Source organism: Rattus rattus, chromosome 11 (assembly GCF_011064425.1).
Source record: "Rattus rattus isolate New Zealand chromosome 11, Rrattus_CSIRO_v1, whole genome shotgun sequence".
NCBI classification, from domain to species: Eukaryota; Metazoa; Chordata; class Mammalia; order Rodentia; family Muridae; genus Rattus; species Rattus rattus.
This window is the reverse complement of record NC_046164.1, coordinates 53,714,410-53,731,336: the sequence shown is the minus strand read 5'-3', so window position 1 is coordinate 53,731,336 and position 16,927 is coordinate 53,714,410. Positions and strand designations below refer to the sequence as shown.

The 16,927-nt window shown below is 47.8% G+C and overlaps 1 protein-coding gene across 1 annotated transcript in view; it reads right to left on the bottom strand.

Annotated features, from left to right (window-relative positions):
- Nucleotides 1-16,927, bottom strand: part of Ccdc149 (coiled-coil domain containing 149) — a 94,786-nt gene that overhangs the window by 27,088 nt on the left and 50,771 nt on the right. Inside the window, exons 5-7 of the mRNA XM_032916013.1 lie at nucleotides 2,285-2,401; nucleotides 1,351-1,523; nucleotides 634-706 (exon numbers count right to left, since the gene is read on the bottom strand). Of these exons, the coding sequence (XP_032771904.1) occupies nucleotides 634-706; nucleotides 1,351-1,523; nucleotides 2,285-2,401 (363 nt within the window). The remainder of the gene's footprint in view (nucleotides 1-633; nucleotides 707-1,350; nucleotides 1,524-2,284; nucleotides 2,402-16,927) is intronic.

Below are 16,927 nucleotides of genomic sequence, written 5' to 3'. Positions count from 1 at the left end.
ACCAGGACAAAGTGCCAGCTCTCCCTAGCATTCGGTTGACTGTGAAACTTCACCCTCAGGAAGAGACGTCAATCTGTTTTCAAAGCAGAGAGACCCAGGAGAGTCTTTCAATTATAACACTTAGAACTAACATCTGCAGAAGGAGATAGTACCAAACCGATGCAGCTGGGACTAGACTAAATAACAGAGTAGCAAATTCTACCACTCTGTCCTTTCAGGGCGCCTCCAATATTAGCGCTTGGGTGGTGGTGTCCGTCTTTGTTTCTTCTCCCACAGAAACCATTTCCTTGGGGGATAATTATGAAATAAACAGCATCTGACAACTGCAACATTTCATAGAGGAAGTGAAGAGGACCCCTGAGTTCACAGGGCTGAAGCTCCAAGGTGGAAGCACACAGGTTTTGGAGGTCTGAGTTCCTGGTCCAGACTACAGACATAGATGCAGGTGCCAGGGAAAAATGACCTTGGGAGTTCATTGGTTTGTGGCTGGTTTTCCTGGCTACTCCAATTAGGGGTCTTATTGGGCTCCATTTGGGAGGCCAGGAGAGTGATGGGATGTCTTTGAAACATTAAAGAATCATAATAGGATGCGCCCAGATGCTGAGTGGCAAGTCACAGACTTAGTTAGGTTACCTTGTACTTGGCTATGTTGGATTTCAGAAGGCTGACCTCCTCATGCAGTTGTTTCAGTCTCTCCTGGAGATATCTAGAAAAAATAAATAAAACAAACACATACACCGGAATGGGCATGAGGGCAAAATGAAGCCCACTGAACGATACAAGTGGAACATGAAGTCCCACTGTCATTTGGATGTAACAACTTCTTCTTCATCCTGGAGGGGGGGAGGGAGCAGGAAAATGTGACCTTTTATTAAATAGATGTGATCAAGGTCAGACGTGCCCAAATCACAGACACCCCACTTTAAAACAGCCCTCTTGGAGATCCCCTAAGGGGCGACAGCATCGTTTTCACATAATTCTCATTAAGACGATTCCACTGGGGAGCAAACCAGGAAGAGACGACGCCAGCCGCAACCTGAGTCAGACACAGCCACACGCTGAAATGTGCCTGGGGGCAAAGACACAGCTAAGGGAATTTCTCAATTTATTTTCTTATTCTTTCCCCTCTCCTTGACAATCACAAACAACTCTCCCTGACTCTTCACCCCTGTGGCCCAATCAGAGAAGGCGTACAGAGAGCGAGGGAGGCTAGATATGTGGGCATCTCTCCCTTCTTTTCTTACTTTTATAACCAGTACATGCCAGTGCCGATATTTTGGGGCAGGGTTTCAGGGACACCCCCTCCCACACATGCATGCAGTCTGCCTCCCTGGGATGCTTGGCACTTACCTGTTCTCCATGCACAGAGCATCCACATCGATGATTCGGTTCTCGTGACCACCCAGGATGTGGTTGAGCTCCTGGTTCAGCCTGTCCACTTTGTCCTGGTAAGAAGCCCGTTCTTCCTTAACATCCTGAAGTTCATCCACTGAGGCCTGTAGGTCATGCTCTAACGACTCTATCTGAAATCCAAGGAATGTCACAGAGGTTCTCAAACGTAGGCTTTTGGGCCAAGGATGCAACTTCCACGTGATTGGCTGACTAGGAGAGCTTATGGGTACTACTCAAATGCTAGAGCGCATTGCATGCTATACCACATTGTATTGCAGCCTGGGTAAGGGCTGGGGCTAGGAGACACTTTCCAGACACTTATCATGGATGGCATGGGTGAGCCTGGTCTTGAACCTTTGCACATTGTCCTAATTCACAGGCACCAAAACAGCAGGCTTCTCCCAGAGTTTTACAGACGCATGTGGTTCCAAGCCATTCAAACCTGGGCATCCAGTGGCCAGTTAGTAAGAGAAGAGAAAGGAAGTCTCCATTCTCGTAGCTGCTCTCCAGGCAGGAGTCTGTACTCTCTGAAATCCTGCCTAAAATCATCATTCAGCTTCTTAGCGGCAACTCATAAATTAAAGGCCATTTTGTCGTATTTCCTCCCTGATGTCTATGTGGTTGAATGGTAGCAAAGTCTCTTGGTGTGCTCAGAATAACAACAGTGAGTACCGATACCACCCATCTGGGGGTCAATCAGTCATCATGGACCTAGGAAGAACTGAGCAAGTTGAGCCCTCTCTTGGCATCTCCTGGCCTCCTCTTGGACCTGGACACGGTAGCACGTGTGTCCTATCTCCTGCTAGGAAGGGCTGCAGGAGCATGTGTTCCCTGCTTCCTGTTGTGAGACCACACGCAGGCGTCCCCACCCAAAACAGAGCTCAGCCGTCACCTGTTCCTTAGCCCGCTCCAGCTGCTCAACCAAATCTTCCCGCTCATGGGCTGCAAAGTGCCTCACGCCAATTTCTTCATCTCCGAGCCTTTGTTTAGCAATTGTCATCCTCAACAGCTGCGTTTTCCGTTATCGGGAAAAGGCAAAGGAAGAGAGAAAGAATATGAATGAGTGTATCCCCCCCCCCAAATCTCAAGGTCCTGTATAGAAATTTCTAGAACTCTTAGAAGAAAGTACAAGACAAGCTGCCTTTCAATATAACTAAGTTTTTTGGTTTTTTTTTCCCGGAGCTGGGGACCGAACCCAGGGCCTTGCGCTTGCTAGGCAAGCACTCTACCACTGAGCTAAATCCCCAACCCCATAACTAAGTTTTAAGAAAGAGGAACCTTTGTTATAATTGGTGCATGTTGACACAAATGTGCACACATTCAGTGAAAGGCTGGGGTACCCAGGCTTGATCCTGGAAGCTGGATGTGCTACAGGGCACTGCCTCAGTGAGGAAGAAAATACTGAGTCTCATTTGGACTTAGCAAAGATCCATAATGACCCCGTACTACTGATAAGGATCTGCTAAAGTGGGCACAGCCCACATTAAGCCACTAGGCAACGCTATCAGGAACCTTAAAACTGCTATTCAATGTCCAGTAAGTATTCCTGTCAGTCTGCGAATGACCGCCAATGTGGACCAGCTTCTTAAGGAAGAGATAAGTAGGCTGCACTGGCTAGCACAAGTCTTGTATGCACTGTGATAAAGTATGTACTAAAAACTTATGCCTGGGACAGTAAGTGACCAAATACATGACGTACTCAAATATGTGTGGGGATGACAACACCATGCTCCAGTCTCCCGGGGAAGGCCACAGCAGGAATTATAGGAGAGATCCCAGGATGAACCCATGGTCTCCAGACGGCCATGCTTACCCACCACAATATATGTATCCTAAAAGGGTTCCTCCTCTTCTTCTGATGGATACAAGTGGATGGGCTCCTATATACACAAAGCCCTGGGGACAGGTTGTTCCTACCATGTGGGACAGTTCACCCACACGCTCTTAGGAGAACAGTGGCCAGTAGGGACAAGGGGTATAAACTTCAGTATTTCTGAAGGATTTGCGTCAGGTGAGAAACAGAAACTTCATTTAAGCCAGGGCAGAATTACCTCAGTGAAATTATGATGGCAATGACCTGAAAAGAAATGACAACTGCAGAAAAGCAGAGAGGATGCAAGGACCCTTCGCTGCTCTGTTGAATCCCACGATGCTGACTGAGTGTCCCGGGTCAAGACCTCCCAGAGGATGGAGGATCCTCATATGCAGAACTGACTCTTAATGGAATCTGTTAAGTTCATCCTCAGGGTTCACAGCGTGTGTATTTCTGGATTTTCCTACTCAGTACAACTTATCTTCACCCCCAAATCCATCTTCAATGTCTTCCAGTGTCACTGCTGAACATTCACAGTATGGGAAAACTGAGGGCCAGGGGTATGGCTCAGATGAGGTCAACAATGCCACCTTCAGCCTCTCTGCGTCTGCCTCGCACAGGGGCTGATCTGCCCAGGGCCTGCTTAGTGTTGAGTGCTCACATTGTTATTATTCTTTGATGGTTTTGATAGTTTTATAGAATCCATACATGTGTGGGGCTTGATGCGGTGCCTCCATGCGTGTATATACACTGTATGGTGGTCGCAGTACGGTAATTAATACACACTTCACCCTCCACATTGATCATTTATCATGAAAATCTTGGAAATCTAATTGGTCTGCAATGCATGGCACTGCTAACCACAGTCACCTACTCTGTAGTAAAGCATGAAGCTTAATCCTCCCCTCCGTCTGAAACTCTGTGCAGGATGATGACTCCTATCTTCTCTATCTTCTCACGCCCACCCCAGTCCCAGACAAACACTGTTCCACTTCCTATTTCTGTCCTAGTTTGCTTTTCTGTTTCTCTGATAAAACTCTGACAAACACAACTTGGGAGGGAAGGGTTTGTTTTGGTTTCCACTTCCAGGTCACAGCCCATCATTGAGGGACATCAGGACAGAAACTCAAACAAGAACTGAAGAAAGCAGAACCCTAGCTGCTGACTGCTCACTCCTGGCCCATAGCTATTTTCGCAGTGCAGACCCACGCGCCCAGAGATGGTGTTCTCTCCACCCCTACCACAGTGGGCTGAGCCTTCTTACATCAGTCATGACGATCTCTCACAGACATAGCCACTGGCCCATCTGACTGAGGCAACTCTTCAGGTGAGACTCCCTCTTTCCGGGTGATTAAAGGTTGTGTCAAGTTGACAATAAAAATTAGCCAGTGTAACATATCTAGGGAAACCCTGTTTAAGATTCTGGATATAAATAGGATTAACATGGGATAATTGTCTTTATGTGCTTTTTGTCTTGTTTTGCTAACATGATGTCTTCTGGATTTCATCCGTTATGAAGGTAGAGTGATATCCCACTGGGTACATGTGCCATATCTTCCTTACTCTGTCCACTGATGGACACTTAGATCGTCGCTGGACTGGGGCCAGCCTGAATAGCACATCGATGATCATGGGTGTGCAGGTATCTTTTTGATATTCTGATTTCCTTCCCGTGGCTATATACCCAGTAGTGCAACTGCAATAGTTTGGTGCACATATATTTCCTTTTATTTATTTACAATTTGATGCACTGCGACATTTCCTCCTGTGACTCTATTAATCTATACTCCCACTGGCAGTGTGGAAAAGGTCTCCTGATGATGTTGGCCTCACACATGCTGCTTGGGTGATATCTAGTGTTCCTGAGTCCAAGAAGGAAATACAGTGTGCCTTGCAGTGAAAACCTGTGAATTCATCCATCTTCCTCTGACTCTAAGCTAAAGAATGAGTGAACCTGTTAGGACACTGCTGATGAATTTACCACCTCTGTTAAATAGGTTTATACTAAAAGATGCATACAGAAGACACAGTTGGGATGAGCCTTGGCACGGCAGCGATAGCAGAGGCGAGCAGGCCTCCTCACCTCCCCAGAGCCAGTGAGCTCCCAGTCAGCATCGCAGTGGCCCATGGAACACACAGACAGCAGAAGTGGTTGAGTCAAGCAAACGCTTGCATGTGAAACATCTTTCATGTCACCTGGTCCTTGGCTTGGGACAACAGGACTTTGAAAAGCACATCCCAAAGCCACAGCAAAGCCAAGGAGCAGCATTTGTCAAACCCCAGAGGCTGTGTCACAAGCACACAAGCTTTTGGCAGGAGGCCACAGGAGACTCAGGCTGCGCCTTGACAACTAGAGCCTTTCCCTGACACGTAACATGTGAGATAGACAGCCTGAACTTGATGTAAAGAAACCTCCCTTTCCAGTCGCAACCAGCTTCACTGCACTCTTCATTTAGAGTCATACGATTATGTTTGTTAATGCCAATTAATTATTACACGTGCCTAGTGAGGCACGACTCCATAGGAAAAAAAGAAAGCCATCTTCACGCTGGATGCTGGTTAAATGTCAATCAACACGTTAGCTATCATTTGCTGTTTAATGTGCAGATAATATTGCTCCCACGTTACAGGGCTGTCCTGGTTGAAATACTTTTAAATTGAGGCTCAAGTTGGATTGTTGGGTCTGAAATTTAAATGCAGTCAGCAGAAGGGGCTTGATGGGGTTGTTGCTGTGGCAACATAGAGCCCAGGAACATCAAGCCTGCCTTCTACAAAGACGGCGTATAGGCTCTGGGGTCACCGGCTTAGGGCTTCCCACTCTCTCTCGCCAAGAATGAGCTTGAACCTCCCCAGGCCTCTGTCCCTTCCTGCTGAGAGCACTGCATGACAGGGGAGAGTGGAGGCATCGTCAGGAGACTCTAGGTTAGGGGCCACTAGGCAAACAGGATGAGGGATGCAAAGAAGTTGTTCTAAAATTTGATTGAGTTCCCTCACCCCTATGTGAAGAGTGACTGCGTTTATGTATTCAATATATATATATACATCGTTTTCCTAGCTATCGATGCAAAGTTGTAATGGTTGCAGTCATCAATAATGCTACAGTTCAGAAGCACGCATGCAACTGTTTGCCCAGGACTGCCTGTGCAACTTAAAGACCATCCAGGTAATCCGAGCTTGCCCCATGCTAATAAGAGCTGTGCCCCTGAAGAACAGAGCATGGTCCTTCTCTATGGCATTAACTCAGTCCAGGAGCAGAGAAAGTGTGTGTTTAGTTAACATCATCTGCTTGCAGGATGTTACCATCCTCACCATCACTGCTGTCATTGGCATTATGACTGCTGTCATCATCGCCACCACTACCACTGCTACTGCATCATCATTGTCATCGTCATTGTCATCACCTTCATCCATTCCAAAGGTCCTAACAACCCCCCAGGAAAAGATGCTGTCTTCAGAGCTGGCTGAAGCTGAGCTCCAGACCCAAGCATCCAAGAGAGCATGAAGGTGTGGCTCATGCTCCCCACATTTGCTATTCCCAAACATGGCACTGCAGATAATCTCCCAGTGCCAAGAGGACTTGTGCTCTGTGAACACCCGCTGTCAGCGATGGACGCCACCATTTGCTGATTTAGAGAGGAATAAATGTTTATGAATGAATCACAGACATGAGTCCTTGGCTGGTGCATGAGGTCCAGCTGCAGCTTAGATGTCGCTGAGGGACAGGGAACAAAACAGTGTAGCAGGAAGGGTCCAGGTTCTTTTTCAGCTACCCAGGCTCTACCAGGCTTAGCCTTTGAGTCAGAGAGGTTCAGCCCTTCTTTGACCTCTCCCCAGGTTGCCCCTGTCATGGCCTTCTATGTTCTCTAACTCATATTGTTTTATTTACTGGGACTATTGTAGCCACGGGGTGCTGGGAGGCAGCCAGGGTAGGAGCCGCTATGCTCTGAGTATTACCTGTGCTCAGATTCTGATGCTAATCCTAGCTGTGCAACTTGCCAAGCCACATGTGACTTGTGAATTTAAAACACAAGAAGATAGACATGATCTTACAGATACAGGAGTGCCCATGCAAAAGGGTTTGTCAGCTAAGTGCACTGGTGCAGGTCTTTAATCCCAGCACTCAGGAGGCAGAGGCAGGTGGATCTCTGAGTTCAAGGCCAGCCTGATCTACATACAGAGTGAGTTCCAGGACATCCAGAGCTATACAGAGAAACCCTGTCTCAAAACGCAAAATGTGATGCTGCCACTCTCCCATCTTAGAAACAAATGATGGGGCTGCGCACCACTCTTGGATCTCAAGAGACTGTCGTCCACACACGAGTGTGCCTATTAGCTAATGAGCTCCTACCCCGGCCAAGAAAGCAATGTGCTCAGCTGTCTGACCGCAATAGGCACTCGAGTTGTTCTCTCCTGCACTGAGTTGAGCGCAGAGCCCTTGCTGAGGCTGAGAGGCCCACGTGACCCTCCTTATCTGCCCCAATGCCAATGCTGCTACCCTGAGTTTGTGTTTCCCCCTTCCTGCTTGCCCCCTGGTATCCATCCCAGCCCCCAGGCATTCACACTATCTCTGCCCCTAGCACAGTGAGTCATAGAACTGCCCACAGTCACTCCTGTCATCCTATTCAAGGCTCAGATTAAAGACTTCCTTAGACATCTCATCTCAGCTGATGCTATTCCTCCCCAGGCCTCCTGCCTACTAACGCCTGCCTCTCTACACACATCCACTTATGACACCTGATGTCAGCTCTTCAATAGCTCAGTGTCCACAGCCCAGGGTCGGGCACACCATGGGGATCTCAAAATGCTTGTCAGATCAGGGATGTCCCTCTGCCATGCTCCTCATAGCCCAGAGGCAGATCCTGATGTCCCCAAGTTCAATCTGGGGCCAGGTCTACCTGCTCTGGTACTTGTCCAGGGTTCTGAAAATGCTCAACCTGGGGAAGAGCTTCTTTGTGTCCAGCTGATCATGATGGTGCCCAGTTGGGTGAGGACACAAACCACAAGAGACAAAGTCACTAGCTTAAGTCACAAATCCTAGAAATGACTGAGGTAGGGTTGGTTCTGGCTGTCAAAGGTTTGTCCTCTGTTGTAATACTGTTCTATGCAACCCTTGCTCAGACAAAACGCATGCCCTCTGCAAAGCCTCCTCTGAACTGGTTTGTGTTATAACTTCCCAATATAATCCTCAAAAATACCCTATACTTAGGTCTGCCTTGGGACAATTGTTCTATATCCCTTAGGTGTCTGCCTGCCTTCCTCCAGGTCTCTGTGCCCTGGGCATGTGAGTTCAGGACTTCCCCAAGCCCCATAGCAACACCAAGCTAGCCTTATGCTCTAGCCTTGCTGCCTAGCATCACTGACATATCTAGACTGTGTTCTGGCCAATACACCTCCAACTTTCTTGTACAGAGCACAGAGCACAGAGCACAGGCACTCTCTCCTCCTGACACAGCACAAGTGCAATGATGAAACTCCATTTCCCAGATCCCAGAAAAGGGACTTATTCATTTGTTCACTGGCTGGCTGGCTCTGCCACAGTTAAAGTCCCATGAGAGTAGGGACTCAATGCTTCCTGTGCTGTCCCCAGAGCATATGTGTGGAATGAACCAAACCCATGGGCTACACAAGACCCTACCTCAAACCAAAGCAAAGAATCCGCTATGCTTATGGGAAGAACTGTCCACCTGTGGCACCTGACATCAGCTCTACAGTAGCTCTGTCTACAGTCCAGTGTCGGGCTCTCCATGGGGCTCTCCAAATGCTTGTCAGATCAGGGATGTCCCTCTGCCATGCTCATGAGGGTGTCCCCTTCTGGAGGTCACTCAAACAGGACTCTGCTGTGAAGCATCTAGAAACAGCTTGTTTGCACGGGGCTTCCCCAGCCCTCACCCAGGGCCAGGATGAACAGCCACAGCTGAACACGTTTTCTTTTTTTTTTTTTTCTTCTTTCTTTTTCTAAACAAACAACGTATACTTTAATCAGTCACCTGCTTGCTCATTGGCCTATCTTTATTGGTTGATGGCTTGGACCCCACTGCTTCACAGGATCCATCCAACCACACCCCACAACTGGCAGTCACAGAAGGGCTCTATGGCTTTATGGGGCCAGTGCCAGAACAAACAGAGGCACTCAGGGCTGCCAGTTGGTGAAATTTAAGCTTATTACTAAAGCAGAGCCCACGTTCCTCATAGAAAGCTAACAATGGAAACGTTCTCCTCTCGGCTCGTGCCATGCTGTATTCGGGTCTGCTACCATCCAAGGACTGTGATCTCTAACGTAAAGCAAAATGAAAAGTACGTGAGAGCCAGCTCTGCCATCACTGTCCCAGAAGTGGAAGGGCCTGGGAGGGGGGTGACTGCTGCGGGTGCATCTTACAGATGCTTCTTTTACAGGTGCATGGCTCCCTTTATAGGAAACCAGCGTAAAAATGATGCTTGATGGCGATGAGAGGGCTGGGCTCGGAGGTCTGGGTGTCATGTGACAGACTTCTCACTTGGACCATGGGCTCCTCTGGGGCACATACTAAGGTCCTGGGAAACAGTGAGCCCGTAAGAGGGAAGGCTGTGACTGCTGGTGGCGTGCACGGGCAGCACTGGCTCCTGACATGTTCAGGTTAAAGAAGCAGCTCCATCCAGAGGACTCGCTGTGCAGTGAGGACTGAGCACACACACAGTCATTAAATCTCGTCACCCTGCTTTCCCGTCTTCGCACTTGACACTGTCTGATGGCTTTATGTCTCTTATTCTCTGTCTGTCTCTCCAATCAGTAGTTAAGCTCCCTAGTGGGGAAACTTGTGCTTCTCTAATACAGCTTTAGCTGCTAGAGTTCGGGGAGTCGCCAGGTATGTGCTGGTAAACACGGAAAGAAGCCTGGCCACCCCCAATTGTCATCTGATGAGAACATTGAGACCCCAGAAAATGACCACATTCCCTAAGATCACTCACACACTGGCAGGCAGAGCAGGAATACACACTGGGGTCTGGAGATGCCTGAAGAACAGGACCTCCTGAGTTGCCTCCATTGCTGCTCTTAAGCCAGATCTTCTAGAAGGCAGTGCACTAGCTTTATGTCCACTTGACACAGCTATAGTCATATAAAAGAAAGGCACTTTGAGAAACAGATTCCATAAGATCAGGCTGTCAGCAAGCCTGTAGAAGGTGCTCTTAATGATTGATGGAGGAGGGCCCAGCCCATTGTGAGTTGTATCACCCTTAGGCTGGTGGTCCTGTTCTATAAGAAAGCAGGCTTTGCAAGCTGTGAGGAGCAAGTCAGTAAGCAGCACCCCTCCATGGCCTCTGCACCAGCTCCTGCCTCCAAGTTCCTGTCCTGCTTGACTTCCTGTCCTGGCTTTCTTTGATGATGCACTGCGATATGGAAGTGTAAACCAAACAAACCCTTCCTCACCAAATTGCACTGATCATGGCATTTCATCACAGCAATAATAACCCTAAGACAGGGGTTTGAGGTTTGTTGTGACATCAGTCCTTATGTCACGAAAGCTGGCCATGTTCCACTGTAAGCTTTCTCTATCAGAGAGATGGTACCAGCTCCCATCTTAAGCCTCAGGTAGCGTCTTCCAAGTTCACTGGTGAACTTTCAGATACACAAGGATCCCCTTCTGCTGCCCTTGCCCTTCTCTCTACTAGAAAAGAACTCAGGCGGAGACCAGGTGTGCTGAGACTACTCAAAGCAAGCTCAGTACAGATGGGGGTCTTCCCACATAACTGGTTCTTAGTCATCCTCACAGATGACAGCAAGGGTATCCATCACCAGCAAGGATTTCCCAAGGTGATGGGGTGGTGACTGGGCCCTTTCTTCCCCAGAATCTTCATTGACCTCTAAACACTAAAATTTTAATCCCAATCTGAGGAGGTAGAGTTAGGCAATCCCTGGGGCTTGCTAGCCAGTCAGTCAGCAAGTTCCAAATTCAGTAAGAGGCCCTGTCTCAAAGAAATGAAAGGAAAGTGACTGAGGAAACACATGACATGGATCCCTAGCCTCCGCACAAACAAGTATAAGCATACACATGCATCTGCAAATGCCGCACACGCACGCGCGCGCACACACACACACACACACACACACACACACACACACACACGCGCGCGCGCCCTGAAATTTTGAGGAAGGGGCATCTTCTGGTGGGTGTGGGTTGTCATGCCTCCAATCTAGTTTGGGTTGGGAGTTGGTACTTATCTGGGTGCATTCTTGGTCCCTTGGCCACCAGTCAGAGGGATGTCAGGTGGTGATAGAATCCAAGCATCCCCCCCAAACACACACGTTACAAGACACCTGCTCCCTAATTCATGCAAATACTAAGCTGTCAGAGCTGCTGTAGTTGCAGACCCTCTGGAAGCTTTGTGGAAGAGCTTTATGAAGCACAGGGTGCAAAGACTCTAGCTAAACAAATAGAAAAATGAGTCTCTCTGAAAATATCCAAGGCAGGTCGTTTCCTGTCACCCACAGTGCTTAATTCCCACAGTCTACCTTTCTAGGGGTAGGGAAAGGTCACTGTTGAAATGGTGACTTGGAGATAAAGGCTCAGGGGTTCATTCAGCAAGCCCTGCCCTCAGCCCCTACTTGGTCTCTCAGCAGCAAACGCCCACTCGGTAAGTATGCTGATCAGGCCATGAGCAGGGCTGCCACAGACATCCTCTGGCCACTGGAGTGTTCCTCTGTCCTTGGACCTATCAGACCTTCCCAAGGGCTCCCTGGTGGAGTTGCTGTTTGTCCCTTATTGGGACATTTTGCTTTTCTGGAACTTTTGTTCCAATTTCTGAGTTCCTCACAGCACATGCTGGTGATGTGGAAGGGGAGTTCTGTGCTCTGATCTCTTCTTCCTCTCTTACTTGAACTCCCTTATTTTGGCTAGGATCCCAAGTTCCTCCACCTCTGACTTCCACGTGCTGGAGTTACGATCCACCACACCAGCCCCTTGGCCATTCCTTTGATCCCCTTTATCCCTCCACAGCATCATTCATTCCCTCAGTCATAACATTCCATGCCTTTATGGATGGCTCTGTGCAGGGAACTAAACATGGAAGGCTGAAGCATGGGCCAAGCACTCATCTTCTGAGCACTGCCCCCTGGAGTTACAGGGTCACACAAGTGCCAAGGCAAGAAACAGAGCCAAATCCAGTGAGGACACCTGAGAGCAAAGACAACACCTAATTCGTGATCCGGTGACACATGAGCTGCCTAGAATGGGAACGAGTAGAAAGGGCAGTGAAGGAGAGGGCCCCATCCTGCCCTGCAGGTGCAAAGATCCCATGGCACAGGCAGCATGGGGGACAGGCTGAAACCAGAATGAGAAGACCATATTAGCCAGATGATAGCTGGAAAGTTCTGCAGGGGACAGACCTCGGACACCTGGCACATGATGACAAGGATGTGGCCTGCATGTGGAAGCCACACATAGTATGGTGATTCAAAACAAGAAAAATAAATAACAACTATCAAAAACACAACACACACACACACATACACACACACACACACACACACATACACACACACCTGAGTCAAAGGCTTAACCCATTCTTGATCACACAACCACAGCCACCTTTGAACAGGGCCTTCAGTTTCAAGAAATCTAGTGCTGTATGAGATGAACAGTCTTATCGAGGCCTGAAGGTGGGCTGAGGGGAGGGTGATCATAGGCCTGAAAATAATTTGAGGGACCAGGCAACCTCAAACTTTCAGATGCAAAGAACAGGGTAGTGGTTCTAGGACTTGCTGGCTTGTTTGGTTTTGTTGTTTTGTAAGAAGAGTCAGATACTGAGCAGGGACCTGGTCTACCTTTCAGCAGACAGAATATTCTGCAGGCCATGAGTGAGTCATTCAAAAACCCTGGATGCAAGCTGACACACATGCAAATCACAACACTTAGATAATGAATAGAGCAAAGGAGCCCAGGACAGAGCATGCACATGCATCACACACACACACACACACACACACACACACACACACACACACACACACACAGCAGCCACCTTTGCTTTCCCTGAATTATCAGTTGCCATCATCATTTCCTGAAATTTCTAATGATTAAAAAGCAAAAGAAGGCACAGGGTTAAAGTTCTGCACAAACAGGAGGACTGGAATTTGGATTCTCCAAATCCACACAAATGCCAGGCGAGAGCGATGGCTTGCCTCTGAGTCTGACTTCAGAAGGTGGAGACAGGCCATCCCTAGAGCAAGCTAGCTAGTGAGGTTGGACACATCAGCATTCTCAGGGTTCAACCGAGAGACCCTGCCTCAAAGGAAAGGTCAAGAGTGGTGGAGGAGGATTCCTGAGAGCAACCTCAGGCATGTGCCCACACTCACATATACATGTACAGAGAGAGAGAGAGAGAGAGAGAGAGAGAGAGAGAGAGAGAGAGAGAGAGAGAGAGATCAGAGAAAAGAGAAAAGGCAAAAGATCAAGAGGTAACCAACCAACAAAGCAGAAAGGTAGTCATAAAAGTTAAAATCTGGTATAGCTCAGAATAACAAAAGGAAACAAGGAAATAATATAATAATAAAAAAGAAGCATGAGTCAAAAATAATCACATTGCAGACTGTTTCCCTGGGCTTATGGGGTCTCCCAAATCCACCTTGTGTTTTTATGAGCTTAAAGAAAACAACTGCACATTTTATTAGAAAAACCATGCTCTGTTCCTGCTGGAGGAAGGGACTGCCAGAGCTGACCTTTAACCTCTAACCTATGTGCTACTTCAGTCACATGGGAGCCTGCTGGGCTTCTGTGGTGCTAATGCTCTCCAGGCATTCTTTATTTCACAACCACAAATAACCAAGCTGAGCTGTTCAAACTTACATTATATACCCAGATCATTTACTTATTTTGTAGTAAGCAGAAAGGAAAAGAATGGCAGTTAGTGTGGGCCTTTAATCTCAGCAGAGGCAAGCAGATCTCTGTGAGGGCAAGGGTAATATAATCTACGGCCAAATTCCTGGATAGCCAGAACTACTTGGTGAAACCCTGTCTCACAAATGAAGGAAAGAAGACTTAGCCTGTTTAAAAATACTTTTATTTATCTAGTTAATTATTTATGTGACCGAATGCATGTATGTGCTTTATGCCCTGGAACTGCCAGCTAAAATAAACATCTGTGTGCGCTCTTAGAGAACAGACGAGGACACTGGGTATTCCCCTCTCTCATACCCCATCTCTTCCATCGATACAGGGTCTCCCCATGAGCCTAGAGCTCTAGTTTTCTTTACTAAGCTGGAAGCCAAATGGAGTTCCTGCCTCTGCCGCCAACTCTGAGCTGGCGCTACAGACATAATTCAGGACACCGGTCTTGGTGAGTGGATGCCAGAATCTAAACTCCCGTTCTCAAGTGTGGGCAACAAGTGCCCTTAACGGCTGAGCGACTTCTCCAACCCTAGCTTCCACTGCAATAGCAAAATACCTGTGGCCAGGCACTTTATAAAGTAAAGAGTTTTTCTTGACTCACATCTTCCGAAGATTTCTACTGAGGGCCTCTACTGTCTGGTTCTGTCAACTTAACACAAGTCAGAGTCAGCAGAGAGAAAGGAGCCTCCATTGAGGAAATACCTCTATGAGATCCAGCTGTGAGGCATTTTCTCACTTAGTGATCAACGAGGGAGGGCCTAGCCCACGGCGGGTGGTTCCATCCCTGGGCTGGTGGTCCTGGCTTCTCTAAGAAAGCAGATTAAGGCAGCAAGCCAGTAAGCAGCACCCTCCATGATCTCTATATCAGCTCCTGCCTCCAGGTTCCAGCCCTGCCTGAGTTCTTGTCCTGACCTTCCCCAGTGATGGGTTGTGATCTGAAATCGTAAGCCAAATAAAACCTTCCCTCCCCAACTTGTTTTTTGGTCATGATGCTTCATCGCAGCAATGAAGCCCTGACTAAGACAGGGCCTCATGGCTGCAGTACAGGTGGGGAGAGAGGAAGTGAGACAGCAGAATGGGGTCACTGCTCCTGTGATCCTACTCTCGTGAACAACGAGAAGCCCGATTTACTCCAGTAAACAGGTAGGTAGTCCCTTGGTAAGGGCACTCATGACCCAACCTGCTAGAGTTCATTTCCGGTCTTTTTAAAACATGCTTATTTTTTATTTATTTTTCTCTTGGATATTATATCCCATCCACAGTTTCCTCTTCCTCCTCCCCTCTCAACCTCCTACCCCTTCCCTCTCCTCCAGATCCACTCCTCCTGTTTCCTTTCAGAAAAGAGCAGGCCTCCCAGGGATATAAACAGACATAACAAGTGACAGTAAGACTAGCCACAACCCTCATATCAAGGCTGGACAAGGCAACCCAGTGGGAGGAAAAGGACAGAGTGAGAGACACCCCCCGCCTGCTGTTAGGAGTCCCACAAGAGCACTAAGCTACTCAACTGTAACATATACACAAAGGACCTAGGTCAACCCATGCGGGCTATGAGCCCTGCTTAGTGGATTCTGTGAGCTCTTTTCCTGTGGCGTCCCCTACTCCTCTGGCTTCTCAATCCTTGCTCCCCATCTCCTGTGCAGATCCCTGAGCTCTGCCTAACGTCTGACAGCGTAGACCCCACTTCTTAAGTGTCCTCGCTCTTTCCAGAGCTGTCACTGGGACTGCGCTGGGCAATCTTGATGGTCATTTTGGCATTTCACAATCAAAACAAATGACTGAGCAGGGCTGTGAGGAATTTTAGGTTCGATTGTGAGAACTATGAAGACCCACCCTAAACACAGTCAATGGGTGGGAGCCGAGACCCAGTAACAGGAGAAAACAGTGCAGTATCAACTTTTCCAGCTTCTGCCTTCCATTCCAGCCACCCTACCTTTCTCACCATGACACTTCCTCAAATTGCTTTTTGTCAAGAGATTAACATAGTAACCAAATTTTGAGCCACCCTCAAACCCTTTGGGCTTCCCAGCTACCAGTCAGCCAGGCCTCTCTGATCTCTTAGAAGTGTTCCTTCTATGCACTTGTCTCCCAGAATGTCCTAAGCACGTTTTAGTTTTGGTTTTATTTGTTGTTTGTTTGTTTGTTTTAAATGAAGATCTTCAGCAATGGTGTCACTAAGGAGCAACTCCCTACAGGCGTAAAAACCACCTTCACTTGTCAAGGAATATGATTCTATCCAGAAAACATCTCCCTAAGAAAGCACCCCTGAACATGCAGAGACTACATACAGTTTCTCAGAGTCAAAATCTAACGCCCTTTCTGTTGCAAACACTGCCTCTGGGCTGGAAATTAATCTACCTGGGCCAGGCAAAACAGAAAATTATTTGGGGGCAGAGTGGGAGAGGCAGGTTTTAACTTCAATACTTTTTCTTCTGTTTTCCCATCGGACTTTGGTTCGTGGCGTCAGCTGGGAGAGAGTGAGTGTGCACACATTTAGTTTGGAGTTTATGAGTTCATATTTTATAATTAACGTTGCCAACAGGGGAGTTTGATTAATGCCGAGCCGTGGATTTTGAGCAATGTTCCATACAAATTGCCAAATTTAGCAATAAAGTAAATTGGTGATGTGAACATCATTAGTAGAATGACTACTTAAAATTCAAATCATCTGAGCCACAAATCCATTATTTGTGTAGAAGGGAGGAAGTATCGCATTTGGTTTTATTTCGCCCTCAACCACATGTTGTCTATCACCACGCTGGATATAACGAAAGTTCTACAATGGGTTAGGACAATATTTCAGAGCAGCCCAGAAACACACACATATGCACGCACGTGCACACACAAAGGGGCCGTGATC